This window comes from Juglans regia, chromosome 3, assembly GCF_001411555.2.
Source record: "Juglans regia cultivar Chandler chromosome 3, Walnut 2.0, whole genome shotgun sequence".
Lineage (NCBI taxonomy): Eukaryota > Viridiplantae > Streptophyta > Magnoliopsida > Fagales > Juglandaceae > Juglans > Juglans regia.
This window is the reverse complement of record NC_049903.1, coordinates 11,586,455-11,609,377: the sequence shown is the minus strand read 5'-3', so window position 1 is coordinate 11,609,377 and position 22,923 is coordinate 11,586,455. Positions and strand designations below refer to the sequence as shown.

The following is a 22,923-nucleotide window of genomic DNA, read 5'->3' as shown; positions in this document are numbered from 1 at the left end:
ATATATATATATATATTTCTGCGATAAGCCCGGCCTGATGATTATTTTTTATTTGGACTAATTATATTATATGTGTAATATCCCTTATATAGTTTCCACCAGGATTCTTAATATTATGCTTGATTAATAATGGGTCCACAGTAAGTACTGTGGAATCAATGCCGGTACGTATACGTACGACACAACCTTAAATTATATATAATATATATGATCAATATTTTTAAATTAATATTTCCCTCATTAATTAGTTGCGAGTATATATATATATATATATAAATGCCTAATTACCTGTGTTACTGTTTATAAATTATTAGGTGAATAATATAATATCGTACGTTTGAGTTGGATAAATATTTGAGAATTCCACGAGTCAAAATTAAAATATCACTTGTTATATAAAAAGCCTTATAGACAACGTACGTACGTACCTATTATATTCATCGGAGAAAAATAGTGCAGGCCGAGTTTGATCTTCCACGTTTAATATTCACTCTTATTTTTATAAAAATTAAATAAATAAATATTCACTCTTGTTTTATATTATTACGATTAAATGCATGCATGCCTATGAGTTAATTAGAATGAATATATATAGATCGAGTAGTGCAGACCATAACTATATATATATATATATAATATTAATATTCTAATTTTGTTAATTATAAAATAATAGAATTACATAATTCTTAAATGATCGAGTCGCTATATACTTTAATATTCATGCTCATCGTGTTATTAGGAGCTTTAATTCCACTCGATTGTCATGTTATTTTGAACTTAGGACCGGACTTTGCATGTAATTTTCATGAATCTAATTAATTTGAAACCACGACTTTACAGCACATCATGATGATGTTACATAGTTTTATGTGAAAAACAAAAGTAATCCTTGAGGGTTGAAATTCTTTATTACCGAAGTAGTTTCGTATATATTTTGGGAATCATATATTAATATATATTGACGCGTATTTTTCTAAGTCAACTGAAGAATATTAAGCATGCATGCATCAAATATTAGACCCAGTACGCACCCAATTATCAACGATCGAGTTGAATTATATAGCATATGATGATCATGTATTTAATTATTAAATGGGAAATGGCCGGGTTCATATATATATATATATGCATGGCTATGATTACCCATATATCCCCACTGCCCTCTATATCGTGTAGAAATATTTACGGGTGCATATAATATAAAGTCGTGTTTCACATGAATTACGTACAGGAAAATTAAAGGGACTTAATTCTTCTTCAAATCAATTGATTTCGATGAAAATTTTTCCATACGCGTTCATTTTTAAAACTCTCACTTCTATATCTTTAGAGTAACGATACACGCATAATTATTTTTTGAATGACCAATTGATGATCTCCATGAAAATTCTTACACGCATCAATTTATGAAACTGATCTCACCGCCTATATAATCATTTAGAATAATAATACACGCATAATTATTTTTATACTATTTTTTTATAATCGTGTTTTAAAAATGAGTATATTTATATAAGATTATGTTATTTTTATAATTAATTATCATTTTTCAAATGACACAATGTAACTGTAAAGATATGAAAAAGAAAGCGGGAGACTGACTGTCCAATTTGAAACCTTCCAAAGTACCTTGAAATTTCTCCTCCTTTTTTTTTTCTCAGTTATTCTTCTTGTCCTTGTTCACTTAAGGGCTGGTTTGGAGAGTGATATGAGATAGAATTTTTGTAAATAATAGTAATTAGATAGTTTGTGAATAGTAGTGAGATTGTTTTAGTTGAGTATTTTTTGAATTTTGGGAAATGAGAGAACAAAATTTGAATAAAAAATATTATAAAGTTCAAATATTGTAAGAATGTAGTTTTATAATATTTTTTTTGTTTGAGATTAGAAAAAGTTAGAATTTTTTATTTGAAATTTTGAAAAAGTTGTAATGATTAGTTTAAAAATTATGTATTTGAATTATGTTTGGGAATAAGATGAGACGAGATAAAATGATATTAGATGAAAATTTTATGTCTCATCCCATATCCCAAATCTGCCACAAGTAGAGAGAAATATATTGCCTTATTATTTTTTTTTTGCCTTTGGTTATATTGATCACGATTGAATACTTTAAGAAAAATAATATTTACAGTCATAAAGTGTATAAATTATGCGCATTCCCTTTAAAAAAAAGTGGATAAATCTAGGACCCACATAAAAAAATAATTTTTAATGATAGTCTCCAATCTTTTTCAAAGAGAGTGCGTAAAACTTACACACTCTAAAACTGTATATAGTATTACTCTTACTTTAAAGCAAACTCAAGGATCCCCTTATTGATATATAAAAAACAATATTCTTAATCTTAAAAAATAATAGAAAAATGTTATTGATCATCTTGAAAGTACGTGGGGCTTGATATTGCTCCAACTTTCCTTGGTGGGATGTCTTGATCCTAGGAAAATTGATCTTTTATCTACATTTGACCAAGAATATCTCAAGTATTCTCAAAATACTTTATTACTATTTATTATTTTATTATTATTTTTTATCTACTTTTTACTACTATTCATTACTTTTCACTATTATTTAATATTATATTATTACTTTTTCATTATTTTTTTTACTACTATTCACAATTCTTCTCTACACTTCTCAGTACCCAATCCACAATTTAACTGAATGGATGCTATTAAATTGATTTCCTAAAATCTTATATAATAATAATAATAATAATATATGTATGTATATATGTATGTATGTGTGTGGGGGTGTGCGGGCTGTTATCACACTATTCTTCTCATCAGCCGTTATTTACTACTCCAAACTCCAGATCTAATGAAAAAGTTATAGGTGTGAGTGTGAGAGTAAATAGATGAGGTCAGGCCGCAAACTTTGATTATAATGAGTAATCAAATGAGTAAAATTCCTCATTCTTAAAAAAAAAAAATTATATTACAAAATACATGTTAATTTTTTGAATAATAATCATCATGTTTCAATGTGATTGTGAAATTTATTTAACGACGCATGCAGTACTAAGGTTAAAGGAAGTAAGGTTCAAAGAAATTTAGTAATCAAGTCTATGGAAGATGGCCAAAATTAGTTAATAGATGAGGTCAGGCCGCAAACTTTGATTATAATCAATAATCCTCTTATATTTATTAATTTCGGAGCGAGCTAAGATAAAGGAACCAGACAACCAGAATAAGGTGCGGACTAGAGTTTTGTTTTCCAAAGTTGTCGACAAGAAAAACCACGAGAGTCATGACACCAATTTGTTTGTGGGCGCTGGTTGCAACTCGGACTTGTATGTTTTGGGTATGTGATGAAATACAAAATTTTCATTTCATTTCATCATTACAATTTTTTTAAACTCCCACACTAAATATAATAGATAATTTAACTTTTTTAAATCTCAATTCAACTTTTTCAGATCATAAAACGATAATAATATTTTAAATTTTTATTTTAAATAAAAAATACTCATCTTACATCCCAAACCTATCTGCCTCGCAAGTTCAATTGAATTTCCCAACCCATCATTTGATTCACTGCCCATTTCATTTGCGGCACACGTTTATAGTCCCCTTCAAATGCACCCATCGTCTATCTTCCAAAAGCTCGTCCTTCAAATGCAAATTAAAGATTTTGCATGTTTCTTTCTAGCCATAGATAATCTCTGGTCGCCACAACATATAAAAGAAATTCATGCTCGATCTTCTAATTTAGGGATGTCTAAGAATATTTGTCAAAGAGTAATATTAGATACAGTCTTAGAGTGTATAAAACATGTACATTCCGTTTGAAGGAAAAATAATAAAGTTCACCGTTAAAAAATTAATTTTTTCATATAAGTATCATATTTACTCTTTTTTTTTAAAGGAGTACGCAATACTTACATACTCTAAAACTGCAAATATAATTTTTCATGTTACCGAGTTCAAGAAATGAGGGCTAGTGTTTTTTTTTTTTTTTCAATTTTCCGGGGAAATGGTCGGTCCCTTCTTGAAAAGATACTTCACAGTTCACAATGTTATAACATAGCAACACTTTCTCATCATGCATCTTTACACCCAAGCTGAGAATTTTGGACTCCATCTTTATGCCTTAAGATTGTTACGACTCTCATATCCATGAAACTTGATTGAGAAGTGAATGAAAGAAATATCCATAAATGCATTCTCATCTCCTCCAAAGTACATTTTTTCTTTTTGTTTCAAAGAGCCCTTCTAGTTTCTGCTTCACCTTTCCTTTCAAAGGTCAAATTCACAACCTTCACCATAGTTCAACTTCAAGGTACACATTCTAAAACACTTGTATGCTCATGACCACATGGAAACATAATAGATAAAGAAACAAATATTGCGTAGCAGTGTATGCATACGAACCTAGAATGCCTGGAAAATCATGTCCGTTTCTGTCATTCATCATATCATTTCACGCAAAAATCGTAGGGGTAACATCTCATTTCTTCTACATTGATTCGGGAAAATAACTTATGAAATTTGGAACTGCTCTCAATTCCTAAAATTTTAGCAATGACAATTGCTCTTCAATAGAACAATCCCCGTGACATGAGGAACGGCAAGAGGAAGGTATGAGAATAAGACCGAGGCACCGCTGTTCCATGGGAGAAGGGGAGGAGCGTTGGGTGCTACGATACTCCACAGCATCTTGGAGAATGATGTTTCCTTGCTTGTCAATGCAGTGGAAGGTGCCCAAGAAAAACCGTCCATCTCTAATTCCCACCAGCATTCGACGAAACAGCAGATTCCTTACACGAGTTACAGGGTCCGAACTGTTTGAGTTAGACCCATTAGCACTCTCTGGCTGAGTCAAGGATTTCTCCACTTCTTGATTCATGTCTGTGCACTTGAATTAAAACACTATTTAAAATACAAGAAGAAAAGATTTAAACTCTTTTGCTTGCTGGCAAGCCAAGATCATTAACAATATAGAAACAAGCTTAAGCTTGGGTCACAAAATCAGCAACGGTAATGTACTGACCACATAAGCTACCTTCCAACACAGATTATAGAAAACCAAGAAGTTATATGATTTGCTAGGAGAGTACCGAAATATAATCTTCATGAAAGAAAGAAACGCTCCCTTGTTCTAAGATGTCAAAACATAATAAACATTTTTATATTTTGCCCCTCATAGATGATCCTTCCAAGCACCGCATAAAGTTAAAAGTATGATGAAGTCAGATAAAACGAACTTGGTTAAAAACAAGCATGCAACGGTCAAAACTTTCATTATAGACACAGTGTCTGATCGAAACTGAATAAATGATGACCTATAGAGATAAGGCAAAGAAGGTGCACGGAGTCCATTGGGCAAACCTAGCAGGGCAGAAGTAGTAGGTATTATATTAAAAAAGGAAGGCTCATGTTTTCAATTGGACGGTATATAAATTGTCTGTGAAAGAATCCCAATTATATAGAGGGCTGCCTGGATGAATGGAAAAAGCTATTGGGCCCCAAGAAGCATAAACAAAATAAAAAATGAATAACTATTTCAGGTTGCGGAGTATAAAAACACCCATTTCTCCCTATAAAATGCCTAATAGGAGGAGTGAGGTAACTTCTTATAAAGACTAGGATGAGTTTGTTCCTAAGCCGTGTGAGACTTCTCAACACGCCCCCTCACATGTGGGCCGGTATTTCCTGTACCATCATCGTGGATAGGTCGTAGGAGCCCATCACCGGTCATAAGTTAACCTGCTCTGATACCATATAGAGACACACATTTCTCCTCATAAAAGACCTGATAGGAGGAGTGAGATAACTCCTTATAAAGACCAAGATGAGTTTGTTCCTAAGCTGTGTGAGACTTCTCAACACGGAGGTGGTAGAGTTGTTAGGTATGTTGGAAAGATTGTTTGTCCACATCAGAATGGAGAGATAAGGCATGCTGCTATGTGTCTTATGTGGTGTATTTGGGAAGAACAAAGTGCTCTATTTCAGATGTAGGGTGCTTTTAGTGATCAATATGACATCCCTGTTGCTTAGACCACTTTGTGAGTGGTTGAGGACATTGAGTCACCTCTCCTTTTCTTCATTATGAGATTGTTTGTATCTCTCAGACTTTTGATATCAGTCCCATTTTTTATTCTCTCTCTCACATGGAATTTCTCACATCTACTAAGTCCTCTGTAAGAAACATATGTTGTTCAAGTATGCAGAAAAAAGTTAATGAAATGCAATTTCTGCAAAAGTGGAGTATTTCATACAGAAACCACAATACATAAAACCTAGGATGTTTATCTTAATCCTTACTTACATTCCTATTTGAGCAAGCAATGCATGCCATTTTGACATTTGATCTTATTTCACCATAGAAAAATAAAAATGCATGATTGAATTTGAATGAAGTAGATGAAAAGCAATAGAAGAGGTAACATAGACAACATACTGTCTTCTTTATTGTCTTTTTTTAATAGGTAGATAATTTTTTTTTTCTTTTATTGTCTTAATAGTGTAGACAGCAATGCAGAGCCAACAAGACCTGTGGCGCCTGACTTTTAGTATGATGCCACAACCCCAACTGAGAGGAGAATAAGATCAAAGTCTCCAATGGTGCTTAAAAATTATGGTGCATACGAGACCAACTAGCTAATCAAAGCACCACTAAGCTGAATAAATTATTGGCAAATTTGAAACACTGCCAAACTTACTGGATCAGAAACTGGCCAGGACATGAAAGGTGAACAAACTAAAAAATGTGTAAAGATCAGCAACAACAATCCAAAAGAAGGCTAAGAAAGAAACTCATCCAGAAAATCGTTTTGGCCATACTGATTAAAATGTAAAGAAATATATCAGGAAGTTTGATAGGGAGTGAAATATCAAAATCCTAAAAATTCTTCTATTTATTTCCTTCCACATGCACCAAATAAAAAAAAAGAGACTTGCCACATCCTGTGTAGTTGGGCTTTGCCTACTTCTATGAATAAAATTCCTTGATTACCTATAAAAAAAAAGAGTTATGTTTTAGGGAGAGGAAGCACAGGAGGACTATATAAGATTTGACTATTTGAGCACACAAGAAATTATCTTTACATCACCGTTCCATGCACTGCAACCAATCCGTGAGTACTTTCTTTCCAAAGCCAATCATCTGCTCTCTTGCCAGTCATTGCCGGCTGTCTCAATTCAATGGTTCTCATTTTTACAGTAATCTTATACAGGCAAGTATCCGACACCATCAATCAAGACTAGTACAACAAGATCTTCTCCTTAAACCAAGTATTTCAAAAAAAAAATAATAATAACAAAACAACCCAACAGAACCTTTTGTATGCAACACTGAGCCAGTTCTAATCTGTTCCCAATCTCCTCTTCAATATCTCTCTTCTTGATATCACTAGTTAAGGCAACACTAACTAAAATCTGTAATTGTTAGTGTTTTAGGAAAACTCCATCCCAATATACAAATGTCATGTACCCGATTCATACCCGAAACAAATCTCCCCAAAGATATAATTTACTTTGCTGTTGAAGGAAAATACATTACAGGCAGACAGCGGTGTGTATCAAAAGGAGCACCGGTTACATACTACGATTTGACTTACCAATTAACAGAAAAAGAAGCAAAATATTCCCAGATAATCAAATATTCACCCGAAGAAGAAAAGGAAAGAAAACACCAAAGAGAACTTGTGGGTTTAATCCAATTAATGGTAAACATAAATGTCAATATTCAGAAAGATGGAGCTTTATACCTGTCGAGTCTGCACCGAGAGAGAGAGAGAGAGAGAGAGGAGAAGTAGAAGAGCGGGCGAGTTTGGTCGTCGCATAACATTGTCGTACAGCCAACCTTCTTTAATATTAAGGGTGTGACCGCTCTTATTTTGGATAAAATTTAGATCGAACTTATATGTATCGATTTTATACTTTTTAAAATTGATTACGCATCAGTTATCCTCTTAAACTGATATTTTTGATTTTATTGGTTTTCAGTCCAGTTCAGTTCGGTTTTCTAATTTTTTTAAAATGTAAGTTTTATAATTTATCATTAAAAATTTATTTATAATTTTTTTTTTATTTAAAAAAAACTGTTTTATACTTTTATTAATATATTAGACTATATAATAATATTAATATTAGACTATTACTATGGTTATAAGTTATATATTAATATTAGTTATAAACTTTTAGTAATTTAGTATTAACATTTTACGTAATAATTTATAAATTATAATAAAAAATTATTTCATATATAAATATATATATTATATATAAAATTTCATATAAAAATTTATAACTATACATTATATATAAAATTTATATATATAATAGATATAAAATATTTTATATAAAATTTATATATAAAAATATTATTTTTTATTTTTTTTAATCAATTGGTCCGGTCCGGTTTGGTCTGGGTCAAAAAATCCCAGAATCGGAATCAGACTAGAACTGTCCAATTTTTACATGTTAAAAACTGATTCCGAACTGGATTGGTTCAAAACCGATAAAACCGGTCCAGACCGATTTTTTGATTTTTCTATTTGAATTTACACCCCTATAATTAGGGGTGTAACCGGTCCGGTCCGGTCCGATTTTGGATAAAATCTAGAACCGAACCGATATGTACCGGTTTTGTATTTTTCAAAACCGATTACGCACCGGTTACCCTCCTAAACCGGTACTTCCGGTTTTACCGGTTTCCGGTCCGGTCTGATCCGGTTTTCCGGTTTTTTAAAATGTAAATTTCATAATTTGTCATTAAAAATTTGTTTATAAAAAAAAAAAATTGATTTAAAAAAAACTGTTTTATACTTTTATTAATATATTAGACTATATAATAGTATTAATATTAGACTATTGGTATATAGTTATAAGTTATATATTAGTATTAGTTATAAACTTTTAGTGATTTAGTATTAACATTTTATGTAATAATTTATAAATTATAATAAGAAATTATTTCATATATGAATATATATGTTATATATAAAATTTCACATAAAATTTATAATTATACATTATATATAAAATTTATATATATTAATATTTAATATATATAAAATATTTTGTATAAAACTTATATATAAAAATATTATTTTTTATTTTTTTTAATTAACCGGTCTGGTCCGGTTCAAAAAATTCTGAAACCGAAATTGGCCGGTTTTTATATTTTAAAAACCGGTTTCAGACCGGACCGGTTCAAAACTGATAAAACCGGTCCGATTCGATCCGGTCCGATCCGATTTTTCAGTTTTAGTTTACATTCCTACCTATAAGCTTTACCCGGTGGGAGGCAACGACATACGGAGCGGAAATTAATCCCCTGTGGTTCTATGCAAAAGCTGTACGAATATTTACAGTCGACACCTATCAGCTTATGCGCGACCCTCATATTTCTACTCTATTTTGACGGTCGTGATCTTTTGTAGACCGTAATAAGTGAACAAATCTATACGTACAAAACGACAGAAGCATCCAATAAAGCACTGTCGTTGAGGGAAAGAGCTAACTTAAGTAGCGTATCCAAAGAGGTTCACAGAAGACGGCATAACAGTCCCCAATCCCCCCCCCACCCTCTCGCTCTCTCTCACAACCAGGGTACGTTTCCGGTTTCTCTATCTCTATACCTAATTTCTGTGCCTGTCTCTCTCTATTTTTTTTTGGGTTTTGGGAAAGCATTCGGAGGTATAGAAGTTCTTTATTCAGGGTTAATTTCTCTAGTCTTTTGTGGATAACCGAATTGATTTTGTCCGCCGCTTTTGAAGAATGAAAGTAAAAAGATCGTTTCTTTTTTAATTTCTGGGCAATATCTGTGGGAAAACTTGGGCTGTATAGTTCTTGATCGAGGCTACTGTAGCCTCATTTCTCGAGGGTTTTTTTTTAAGTAACTTCTCCTGTCAATCTGAGCAGCTTGAATTATTTTATTTGCTTTTATTAGATTCAGTGAATACATGCAAATGGCTTGGGTGCATTTAGGTTGAGGAGCTAAAAAAGGGTTATAAAATGCATATGAGTTGTTTTGGATGTATTAAGCTTGAATTCGTTTGCACTTTCAGGAACCAACTCATTTATAAATATGGGTGAGACCGGGAAGCGATCTCGTCCCCATAGGGACCGTGATGGGGACAACAAGAATCAGAAGAGACGGGTGAACGACAAAGATGACAAAGGCAATGATGAACTGGTTGTTTATAGAATACTATGCCCTGATGGGGTTATTGGAAGTGTCATTGGTAAGAGTGGGAAAGTGATCAATTCTATAAGGCAAGAGACACGGGCAAAAGTAAAGGTTGTGGATCCGTACCCAGGTGCTAATGACCGTGTTATAATAATCTACAGCTATGTTAAGGAGAAGGAAGAGGTTGAGGTAGATGATGAGTTCAGTGATAGGAAACCTTTATGTGCTGCTCAGGATGCTCTTCTTAAAGTTCATGCTGCCATTGCAAATGCTGTGGCTAGTGTGGGAGATTCTGACAAGAAGCGAAAGGATAAGGAGGAATGTCAGATTCTTGTTCCATCTAGCCAGTCTGCAAATATCATTGGTAAGGCTGGAGCCACAATAAAGAAACTGAGAAGCAAGACGAGGACAAACATTAAGGTCACGGCCAAGGATGCCACCGATCCAACTCACTCATGTGCGATGGACTTTGACAATATTGTCATGGTTGGTATTCACTATGGATCGGTCAATTTTTTTTTTTTCCTTTGTATTTGAACACTATCCTTTATCATTTAGATGACTAGATGTTGAACTGGCTATGGAATGGTCAATTAATTCTTTTGTTATGCACTGGCATCTAGTTCTACTAATTGGATCTTATGCCTAAAATGACGTATATGTCTATGCCCCTGCTCATGATTTTTGTCTCTGCGTTCACTTTCATCTTTGCAAAAGCTCTCTTCGAGTAAGTCTTTATTTATTTATTTAATTATCCTCTTATCATATGAATAGATTAGTGGTGAGCCGGAGGCCGTGAATAAAGCTCTGTTTGCCATTTCTGCAATTATGTACAAGTTCACTCCTAGAGAAGAGATTCCTCTGGACACGAGTGTACCGGATGCTTCTCCAAGCATTATCATCCCATCAGATATCCCTATTTATCCACCAGGTGGAATATATCAAAGTGCAGATCCTATTGCCCCTCATAGATCTGTTCCTCCAATCGTAGGTGCTACAAATGTACAGGATCTCCAGGGTTATGCCGATACAGGGAATACATGGCCTCTTTATTCATCTGCCCTTCCTGTGGTGTCTGGGTTCAGTGATGCCTCACGAACTGAGGAGTTAGTTGTAAGAGTTCTGTGTCCTTTTGACAAGATCGGGCGTGTCATTGGCAAAGGAGGGGGTACTATTAAAAGTATAAGACAGGCTAGTGGTGCTCATGTTGAAGTTGATGATACCAAGGATGATCGTGATGAGTGTATCATCACAATTACTGCAACAGAGGTACAGTTAGGCTTTATGGTTTTTCAACTTTGATTTTCTTTCTTCTTTGAAAGTCTCAAACAAGATGAGGCATGGGTCGGCCAGTTTGCATCTAATTTTTCTGGTTTGTATAGTGATACGTCCATTTTGTTCCATTTTATAGTTGATTGCTCTGTTGAAGGTTGGCGTACGATGAAGTTTTATATTTGAGAACTATTGCTTTCACAGGAGAGGAAATTTTTGAAAGTTTTTCTCTCGTTCTTTTTCATAATTTATATACCTTGCATGGGCGGGCACTGTTTTCTGTTCCTTTGTCCCATCATTTTTTGAACTTCTATTGTGATGAATAGAAATTAGCTATCTTCTATGTCCTATATGTTTTAGCTTTTAAAAGCTGATTCATCTTCTCTAATCGCTGGTAAATTTTGTTTGGTGTATTATTGATTTACATTCAATCTACTCTTACAATATATGGTGCGGTGGTATTCATGTACTACTATTTGTTTAACATCTACTTTCATCACTCTACTCATACAATATATGGGGCGATGGTATTCATGTATTACTATTTGTTTAACATCTTGAATTTTCTTTTGCTTGGCAGTCACCCGATGATCTGAAATCCATGGCAGTTGAAGCTGTTCTATTGTTGCAAGGAAAGATCAATGATGAAGATGATGACACTGTTACTATCAGACTCCTTGTTCCATCTAAGGTCATTGGGTGTATTATTGGAAAAAGTGGGTCAATTATAAATGAAATCCGTAAGAGAACCAAAGCTGATGTCCGTATATCAAAGGGTGATAAGCCTAGGTGTGCTGATGCAAATGATGAACTTGTTGAGGTTTGTTTTGTGGAGCTTTTGTAAGTTTTGTTTAACTATTTCTCATTGATATGCCTTATTTATAATAAACCTTTTCCTCAATTAGGTTCTTGGAGAAGTTGGCAGTGTTAGAGATGCACTTGTCCAGATTGTTTTAAGGCTCCGTGATGATGTCCTCAAAGATAGGGATGGTGGTCGTAACCATACTGCTGGTGCAGATTCTCTATTCTCTGCTGGTACTGGACTCTCAGTTCCATCTGTCTTGTCTTCTGTTCCCCCTGTTGCTCCTTTTGGATATGATCAGAGGGTTGAAAGTGGAAGTAGCTTGGGCATGCTTTCTTCAAGCAGCCTCTATGGATATGGATCTTTGTCGGTATGTTTATGCTGTTTGTTTTATTTTCTTATACCATAATTTTCACCAAAGCTTCCATCATCATTATAACACGTCTTTATCATTGTTCTTTGCTAGTAATGATAACCTTTTCAAAATTATCTACTTCTCACAATCTGTAAATAGCCGGGGATTCCTTTGGTGCTCATCTTGGAGTTTAAATATCATTCAATTTTACTTATAAAAAAAATATATCATTCAATTTTTAGAAGGACTGATTGGTATAAGATCTTTATAAAATGATTTGCATCTTTTTGACGGATGACTTACTTTCAATCACATTTAGCATTGGGCTCCTGCGATATGGCACTTGTCTCTGTAAGGGGAGCAGATGGGTTCTTTCGTCGCTTTGCCCAAATAATTTTAACACTTTTTATGCATATTTGTCTGTCTTTCTGTCTGATTATAATGAGCCACCAGTTATTTATTAGTCCCTATGCAGCATAGCCTGACCCTCCTTTCTTCCTTTGTTGCAATTGCGAAGGCTGGAAAACTCTATTTGTAGGAGCTTCTCATTGTGTTGAAGTCTTATGATACTCCTCAGTAGCCCCTTAGGATCTAAGTGTCTCCAGTGCTTGTTGAATAGCATCCTATGTTTAAGTAGCCTGTAAAATGTTTACTGATAAAAATTAGTCTGTAAAATTGCCATGGTAGTACTATAACAATAGTGAGTTTTTTCTTTTCTTTTATCGGTAAACAAAATTTTATTGATCATAAGATAAGCAAAAGCCCAAGTAAACAAGACACATGCAAGAGCATTGCCTGTGCATACTACTTTAGTGATACAAGAAATTCATGAAAAATCATCCTATTAAAATCAATTACAACCGACCAATAGAATACCATGAGTTTAAAACCTTGCAGTGGGTCTGTTCACTTACGTGCCTTTGATTTGTGTGTTCTTATTTTAAACTGGTTTTCTCTAACTTGTTGGCTGCCTTTTTGATTCAGTTATTTTGAAGTTGATGTTTGATCTAAAGATAAAAGCTTCTCATATTGTGTTAAATAACAGCTACTCTATCTCTGGTTGATATGTATTTCTGATTCAAGTAAGTGGTCAAATTTATTCTTACTGCTTTTGTTATAATTCATTATTTCTTTGCTCTTTCTTTTGATAGATGGGTGAAAATGGCTATGGATCCATGCCTTCATATTCATCCAAGCTGTATGGAGGGTCAGTATATTATTTTTATGAGATCTGGTCTTGAAGATCTTGTCCTTTGGCTTTAATACATTCAATTTGGCTCTGCCTATAATTCCATAACCCCATGCAGGTTGCCTTCCCCTTCAACACTTGAGATTTTGGTCCCTGCTAATGCAGTGGGTAAAGTGATGGGTAAAGGAGGGGCGAATATAGCCAACATTCGGAAGGTTGGTTCAAATTCCTATATAAGATTCACATTTCTGATTTTTAATAAAGCATATTTAAGATGAGAAAAAATGAAGCAGAATTGTTGACGCTCACCTTTTACGAGTTGATATACTATGCTTGATGCTGTGCTTTTCTCATACTTGGCCTTTCCCAATGTGTCCCGCGATTGAAATTGTGATTTTATACTTAAGCAAGTTGATTTTTTAAAATTGTTGGTGTGGAAATAGGAATCTTTTTTTTTTCTTTCTTTTTTTAAAGAATAAATTCTCAATATGTAGGGAAGAAGAGTAATAACATATTTATGACACCAAGAATAATATCTCAAATTGAGTATAGGAGAGTGGTGAATGGTATCCCACATTGCATGGAACGGAGGGGTTCTTGCGGTTATTCCCAATGACTCCTATTGTAGCATTGAGTAGTCCTTTTAAACTATAAGCTCAGATGTGGCTTGAGCTTTTTCGACAAGAGCCAATTATTTGCCGTAGGTGTGGAACTTAAGCCATGCTACCTATAATGGAATGACTCAACGTGGATGTTAGGGATTGAAGTGGGGGAGGTTACCTCCTCGGATCGAGTATATGAGGATTGTGAATGAGATCCCACATTGCTTGTGAGAGAGAATTTATTGCGGTTTATAATTTAAATGGGTTCCAAATTTAATATGAGTCCTTTGAAGTATAAGCCCAAATATGGTTTAAGCTTTTTTTTTTTAGTTGTTACACCAAGTTCTTGGACTGTAAGGACGCAGATTATTCTTTAAGACCCTTTGGTCGAATTCGGTTTGGATATTCTTTTTAAGATTCTTGATAATCCTATTAGGATTCCTGCATATAATCTTGTTTTGTTTCAAATAGCTCATTGGAATCTAGATGCCCGAGGGCATCCCCATTCCCTTAGAATCTCAGTTTGTGGAAATATGATATTTCGGTAGATACCCAATCACATTTCTGGAGCTTGGGAAAGTTCTAATTTTGGTAAAATGATAGTATTAATCATCTTTTAATATACTTGTCATCATTGTCTCATTGATTGCTTGATCACTCCTCTCCCTCCCTCACCCTTCTTGATGCCAAGCACCACCACTAGCTTCTTTTTTCGTTTTTCAATCTGTCAGTGGCATCAATCTTGAATAATCATTTAATATACTCCCTTCCTCATTCTCTCATTAATTGTTTGATCACTCGTCTCCCCCCCTCACCCTTCTTGATGTCAAGCACCACCACTAGCTTCTTTGCCAACTGGTTGCTTCATCCCTATTCTGATCTTGGTTTTAATGAATGTATTTTTTCTGTTTTTAAATCTGTTAGTGGCATCAATCTTGAATAATTTCATGACGTTTCCTTCTTTAAATCCCACCATGGTGACCAGGATGGCCTTTCTGTTGGGCTCAAATTAGCTCATCATGCCCGACTTTCTTGCCATTCTCAAAAGAGCTTGATGGCAAAATAAGTATTCTTTCACCCAAATATCTTGGTTTTTCTGGAAGTGTGAGGCTATTCTTTTCTTCCAACTGTTTTTTCACTCAGAGTTGGAGTAGTTTTTTTTTAAATCCTTATTGGTTCATCTAAACTCTGTCATATATTGTAATACGGGGATGGAGTATAGGAAGGTGATGAATGGGTCCCCCATTGCTTAAGAGAGAGGTTCTTGTCGTTTATAATGATTCGCAGGGGCTTCAATTATAGCATTTTGTATAAACTCAGATTTGGCTTGGGATTTCCTTTGGTCGTTACGAAGGACATCAAAGCCAAACTCAACAAAAAGTGTGGGACTTGATCTGTGTCACCTATGATGGAATGTCATGATGAGGACGTTAGGAATTTAAAGGGAGGAGATTTTATACCCATATTGAGTATAGGAAGGTTGTGAATGGTTCTTGGGATGAAGAAGTTCTTGCCTCCCTGGAAATTCTTGTGTTGCACCTCTCATTTTTATTTTGTTTTACTTATTCAAAAAAAGAAATTCTTGCCCTTCATAATGGTTTCCATTGGCTCCAATTGTAAGCTTGACTAGTCCTTTTGAAGTATGGGTCCAAGTGGCTTGGGCTTTCCTTGGGTCATTACATTTTTTTTTTTATAAGTAAGAAGAATTTATTAACCCACATAATTAGGCAAAGCCTAAGTATACAGGAAAAACATACAAGAGAATAACCTAATTACAAGCTAAGAGCTATGAAAACAGCAAAAAAGTCATTAAAACTAATCCCATTCAATACAATAGCTGAAGCCCAAAGTAACAATGTACTAATGAAAAAATCTCTAAACCCTGCCATCGAATGTTCCCTATTATCAAAACAGCGACCATTCCTCACATTCCAAGTACACCACGCTAGACATAAAGGCACCATCTTCCAAACAGCCGTGATTTGATGATTGCCCCGAATTCCCCTCCAACATGACAATAAATCTACCACCCTCCTAGGCATTACCCATGAATACCAAGCCTAGTAAAAATTTCATACCATAAAGCCTTAAACACGTCACAATGAAGAAGAAGGTGGTCTGCTGATTCTCCATTTCTTTTACACATAAAACACCAATCCATTATAATAAAACCATGCTTTCTCAGCTTATTTATAGTCAATATTTTCCCATGGGACGCCAGCCAACCAAAGAAAGCAATCTTGAGAGGAACATTGCTTCTCCAAATGCTCTTCCAAGGGAAAACAATAAAAGAATGGGTTGACATAACCTTATAAAGGATCTGACTGAGAAATTCTTATTCCCCAAATGAATCCAGAGTAACCTATCCTCCCCTCCAGCCTTTAAATTCAGTGCATATAACACACTGTAAAATTCAGTAATTTCCCCCACCTCCCAATCCTGAACAGCTCTAATAAACCTCACAGACCATTGAAGACATCCAGTAGAAGTGTCCATATAATCAGCCACAAAAGCACCCTTATCCAGCACAATCCTATAAAGAGAAGGGAAAGCATTCTTCAAAGCAACATCGTCGCACCATATATCGTACCAATATCTGATTCGTATTCCCCTTCTCACCTCAAATCTGAAATTATTGAAGAAATCTCCCCATCCATTCCGGATAAATTTCCAAACACCCACGCCATATGCCCCACTTACTTTATTTGGGCACCAACCTCTCCAAATACTCCCATATTTAGCATCAATAACATTCATCCAAAGAGCATCCCTTTCCCTATGATACCGCCACAACCATTTCCCTAAAAGTGCTTTATTGAAGATTCTCAACTTTCTAACCCCCAAACCTCCACAAGATAAAGGGGTACAGATCTTATCCCACTTAATCAAATGGAATATTTTCTCATCCTCTAAACCTCCCCACAAGAAATCACGAAAAATCTTTTCCACTCTATTCACCACCCTTGCAGGCAAAGGAAATAAAGATAGAAAGTATTTCATGAAACCACAAAACCGAGACTCCTTTCATTCTTCATTTCTTACCAACTATGTTTTTGTAAAGATGAAGCAAATCAGCAGAAGCGGTCTAGGCAAAAAAAGAAAGTGACTAAAAAGACTATCCATAGTCCCATCGTCGAAAGCGGTGGGTATTTTTTCTTGTTGAGAAGGGTGAGAGAGAGAACTGATGAAAAAGAATGGTTGGAATTGATGGTGAAATATGAGAATGGGCAATCTGAACAGTTAATGAAATTGGTACCAATGAGATTGACTTTTTTTCTATTTTTATTTTCTTTGAAACTCAAAATTCTTAAAAGTTTCAAATTTGTCTCCTCTGCAATCAATCAGATCATATAACTAATCAAGCAAAACTATTAAATTCCTAATCAATTATTCATGATAACTGCAAGGTGTTTATGCTGTCTAAAATTCTTTATTTGAGTTTATCTGGTACTATCATTTTCTTTCTTAACTCAATTTCATACTTCTGTCATATCAGTAGTCTTGTTTTCAAGCAAAATTAGAATGTATGCTGTCCTTCAAGTTTATCCTGTACAGGGATATTTTGAAAATACGGGGATGATTACTTGTCATGCATTAAGATTTTTGGGAGAGTTTCTATGGGCCATTGATTTAGATTTTAATGGCCTGAATTTTCATGATATTCTAGTTTCCCTTACTTCGACCTAGATAGGTTTCATCTCTTGTATACCATCTTGTGTACTTGGACTTTGCCTATCTTTATTAATACATCTTTGATTACTTATAAAAAAAAAAAGATTTTTGGGAGTCCAAATGCTGGGGGCATATCGAATCCCCAAACCAAATGCAGACTAAGGCCCCGTTTGGTTTCACAGATGGTCCCAACCCATCCCATCCCATCCCATCCCATTCCATCCCATTTCATCCCATCCCATCCCATCTCATCTCATCTCATCTCAACATCCAAACACCATTCAAACACAAACAATTTTCAATTTCAAATTTTTAACTTTTTTTTCTAATCATTTCCATGATTACAATTTTCTCAAACTTCCAAACAAAACACAAAAAATAAATCAACTTTTTTAAATTCCAAAACAAAAATACTATTAAAAAGTTATATTCTAACAATATATTAACTTTATAATATTTTTATTCAACTTTTTTTCTCTCATTTCCCAAAACTCCATAAAACATTTTAACTCAAACTATTTCACTACTATTCACAAACTATCTCACTACTATTCACAAATTTCTCATCTCATCTCATCTCATCTCATCTCATTTGTGTAACCAAACAAGGCCTAAATAGTTTGCTTTGACTCTTTGTACTTCTGATGCCGTTAGGTTTGGTCATATTTGGTATACCATGTCAATGTTCTTAAATATTTCGTTTGAGATGCTAGATTGTGTCAGAGATAGTTGTCTCAGTTATGTATCTGTAATGGTTTTATGCAATATTAATTTTGGTGTTACATGGGATAAAAATGGCATCAAATGTATATAAACAAATGCTTATGTGCCTTGATGTTTCTATTATTCATCTGTGGCTAAAGTCTCATGTTTTGTTCTGATTTTTCAAATTCTCACTAATTTGGTGTGGGACATTACAGAAAGCTCACTTAATTTATTGAGCAATTTCTGGAATGACTGACATTCTAACTCCTTGTTTCCCTCCAGATATCAGGTGCAATGATACAGATATCTGAATCCAAATCTTCCCGGGGTGATCGTATTGCCCATGTATCAGGAACACCTGAACAGAAGCGTGCAGCTGAAAACTTGATTCAGGCATTTATAATGGCCACCTGAGTTTTGAAGATGCTTCTAGATAGAAGGTGAATAGATAAATCTTGGAATTTTCTCCCTTGTGGTTCCCCTCCTTAGTTCGATTAGAGGGCTTCTTTTCTAGGCTCTTCAACTGGAATACTCCTGTTCTTCCCCATAGCAATGCCTACTGAGTCTGTGCGGGAAGATTCACTATTTTCTTTATGTTTCAAGATATAGGTTTCCGCTTTGTCGCTTCATCTCTTCTTCTTCTTCTGCAATATCTTAGAACTAGTAGGATCTTTCTTTCCTTTCGTGTTGTTATCTGGCCATGTCTTTTTGACAAATGTGGAGTCCATCTTGTTTCCAATGCTTTCATACTCTATAAATTTGATATTCATGTCAGAACCTAGTTTTGGGATGAGCATAATTATCAAACTTTTAATTTTTATGTTATTTTCTGGCAATTTGACCTCTCACTCAGATTCTTGATGGAAGAATCTTTTCTATCAATGACTATAGTGCCTTGTGGTTGGTGATGATACCTTCTTTCAATGTGTCCATTGGTTTACATTTTTAGTGCCATGGGAAGAAAGGAAAATCAGCTTTTGCAATTATGTGAGCTCTCCCTCGGTGCATCAATCCATCTTGTGCCGTATCCTAGATATATAAGAATTGTTGCAAAACTAAATCATGGAAGTCGTTCGTCAAATACTATAACTTTTTTCTCGGCTTCTCTAGAGGCCCTGTTACATATACTTCTGTGTGTTTCATGCCACATTTCTGACAATTCGCATATGCTCTGTTTCTGAATAGCCCATAGGGTGTAAATTTGGGAATCTAATTCCTCAACATGCTTTGACTCTCACTCAGTCTGCTGTTGGTAGAAATCATGATACCATACATTAGTATTTGTGATCGTCCCCTTTACTCCTTTAAAGACAATTGTTTAATTCTCCTTGGTCCTGACTAAAGAAAGAAATGTTCACTATAAGCGGCTCTCGGAGATATTGCCAACCCTATTCGTTACGCAAGTGCCCATTCGTTACGCTAGTGCCCATCTGACTCTGAAACTTTTGGTTTCTCAAATAGATATAAGCTTTGGTATTAGGTATACCTAGTCCGAGAATTGAGACATGAACTTACAGTATCTTTAGAAAAATTGAAATTACCTTGATATTTTTTTCCTTGGTCGCTTCGTGATGGCAAACAGCTTACATTTCATTGAGATTTTGCTTTCTTGGAGTATATCTGGTTCTCTTGTGATGATGTCATACTCCGAAAATTTAGGTAATTTCGCACTATAGTGATAGCATTGTTGTTGGAACTACCTTCCAATTAGACTTCCTCTTACATTCCAGGACCCTAATTTTCTGTAGAAAGTAAAGTGTCCGAAATTTAATTATCTGTGGAGAATATGGCAACAATATGCTTGCCGCCATGTTGGGTCATTCTGGGTGTAGATCTATAAATATGACCTTCTCACCAAGACAGGATCCCCTTGAATATCAACAGCGATAGAGATGCTCTTTTCGGTAAGAAAATTCAAGAATTTCCAGCTAGCAAGGAGATGAAAGGCTTTTAGGTAGCCATAATTCCTTGATGTGATAATAGAACATTGCCAACAAAGCCAGTTGAAATCTATTGTTCTTACTTCCATCTCTACATCATAGCTAAGATAGGAGAAACCTCAGTCGTGCCTTGCACCATTATTATAGCAGCCCATTCTATTATAAAAAGATATATCCTTCATAGATATATCTTAAGCCCTTGTTCTCTTATCAAAAAAATATATTTTAAGCTCTATTATTTCTTGTGCAAATGTCTGCATTCTCCTCTATGAATTCCCACACTAGGTCAGTGTCTATGATATGGTCAGTGTCGATGTTCAGAGGACCAATGAAGTTGGTGTTTTGGTAATCATTGAGGGCTTGTAGTTGCACTATTTGTATTCGATGGCGATGGCAATGGCAGTGGCAGTGGCAGTGGCAGTGCAAATACCGGTGTTTAATGCCTTAGTGAATGTCTGAACTATATGTTCGTACGGATGTTATGAATGCTGGTGAAAATGTAGCAAGGTGCATGTTAGTAGAGATGAAATGCTTGGAGTAGCAATTTTCATGTCTTTTGCTTGTAAATTTTTGTTGTCTGTTAATTTACTTGTAACATATAGAGTCAAAGAAACGAAATCAAGAATTCAATTAATATGCTTTCAGCTTTGACATTTGAGCCCCTATTATTATTCTCCACCATTTCTGTTTGTAACTGGGTTCATAAGGTACTGGACATGTCATTATTTCTGAACGGTAAGGTTGAGAATGTGTGGATAACGACGATACATAAGAAGGTGCACTGTGTGTTGTACATATTATGGAAACTGGGGAAAATGTTAATGGATGATCTTGAATGTTGACCATTTAACTCTTTAAAACAGGTACATAAAGTACGACAAAAAGTCCTTGATGTTAAAATATGATATGATTTAATTTGTTAGAATAGTTTAAAATGATTTTTTTTTTTTTTTTACCCTTTTGAATCAGATTGTGTCATATTAACAGCTAGCAACTTGTAGATATAATTTCTCGAAAAAATAAAAAAAAAAAGAGTTGAACACTTCATGTGCTTAATTTGTAACGAATGGTGTCCATGTGCATGTACCTGAGTTAGTACACGCAACATGACAGATTTTGTTGCTGCAAAGTGGAAATCCAACGTAAGGAGAGACAGTTTCTTGTCTCCGTCTGTTCACTTTTCTCGTTTTGTTTTATTAGCTGTCCATCGCTTATTGTCTCACAGGTAGAGCTGGAATCCGACTCCGATTAGGAGCGGACTCCGATTCTGATCGGAGTTGTCGGAGTCAAAGCGTAAGTGCCACATAGAGAGAGAGAAATGACTCCATTGGCCGCCATTGTCGAACAATGACAGAGTCGACGTTGTTAAAACTATCGTGATGATATGGAGTCTGTATATTTCTATAAATGATATATATGTATTTTTCTTGTGCATTTCTTTCTTTATAAGATGCTCCATTGACTAACGTAAAAGGAAATGGGATTGTAAAGAGTAGAGGCTAGTTGGTGAATAATCAAAATGAATAGGAGCTCGGATACAGAAAGATTAAAAACTAATTATATATATATATATATATATATTTGCATTATTACCACTATATTCAAATAGAAAATATATTTATAATCGTAAATTGTGTAATTGTCACATAATTATTTAAAAAAAAAAATGAATACAATATAGAACTTATATAAAAAAAAATTAATTTTTTAATAATAAATTAATTTTTTTAAATGGTTACACGATATTTATATATTTTACAATTGTATGTAAAATTATTTAAAATAATAACATAAAAGAAAAAAATTGAAAAAGATGAAAATTTACAATAATCTGAAAAGTGAAAAATTGAAAACTCAAAAAAGACTAACGTAAGTTCATCACTCCTAACGAGGCCCTCCAACAAAAATTTAAAATAAAAAAGAATAAAATAAAATAAAGTAAAAAAAATTTAAAAATTAAGTTTTCATTTATTTTTACATATGAGATGAGATAAGTAAAAATAAAAAATAAACAAAAAATTATTAGAATAAATTTTTTTAATATTATTTTTATTTTGAAATTAAAAAAAAGTTGAGTTGCTTATTTTATGTTATATAAATTTAAAAAAGTTATAATTATAAAATAAAATGAGATAAAGATAATTGTAAAAACAAACTAGATGTAGAAAATTGGGCAGGTTTTTGGGAGATGATATGAGAATTTTGTGTTTTATTTTAATGTTTAAAATATTATATTTTAATATTATTAT

General features: G+C 34.1%; 2 protein-coding genes across 4 annotated transcripts; one reads left to right on the top strand and one right to left on the bottom strand.

Annotated features, from left to right (window-relative positions):
* Positions 1–4,177: 4,177 nt before the first annotated feature.
* Positions 4,178–7,834, bottom strand: LOC109011057. Of its 3 annotated transcripts, none has more exons than XR_004801122.1 (2): positions 7,712–7,834; positions 4,178–4,850 (listed from the first exon to the last, which is right to left on the bottom strand). XR_004801122.1 is itself a non-coding variant. In XM_018992089.2 (2 exons), the coding sequence occupies exons 1-2, from the start codon at positions 7,784–7,786 to the stop codon at positions 4,510–4,512; spliced, it is 423 nt and encodes a 140-aa protein (XP_018847634.1). In that variant the 5' UTR covers positions 7,787–7,816; the 3' UTR covers positions 4,178–4,509. The 3 variants fall into 3 exon arrangements, 1 of the variants encoding a protein (XP_018847634.1); XR_004801123.1 differs by having other exon boundaries at positions 4,178–4,871; positions 7,712–7,786; XM_018992089.2 differs by having other exon boundaries at positions 4,178–4,857; positions 7,712–7,816.
* Positions 7,835–9,490: 1,656 nt separating this feature from the next.
* On the top strand, positions 9,491–21,326 carry LOC109011058 (KH domain-containing protein At4g18375). Its single transcript, XM_018992090.2, has 8 exons — positions 9,491–9,557; positions 10,016–10,623; positions 10,912–11,406; positions 11,990–12,229; positions 12,315–12,581; positions 13,718–13,773; positions 13,874–13,970; positions 19,017–21,326. Exons 2-8 carry the CDS (start codon positions 10,036–10,038, stop codon positions 19,146–19,148), a joined length of 1,875 nt encoding a protein of 624 aa, XP_018847635.1. The 5' UTR covers positions 9,491–9,557; positions 10,016–10,035; the 3' UTR covers positions 19,149–21,326.
* The last annotated feature ends 1,597 nt before the right edge of the window (positions 21,327–22,923 follow it).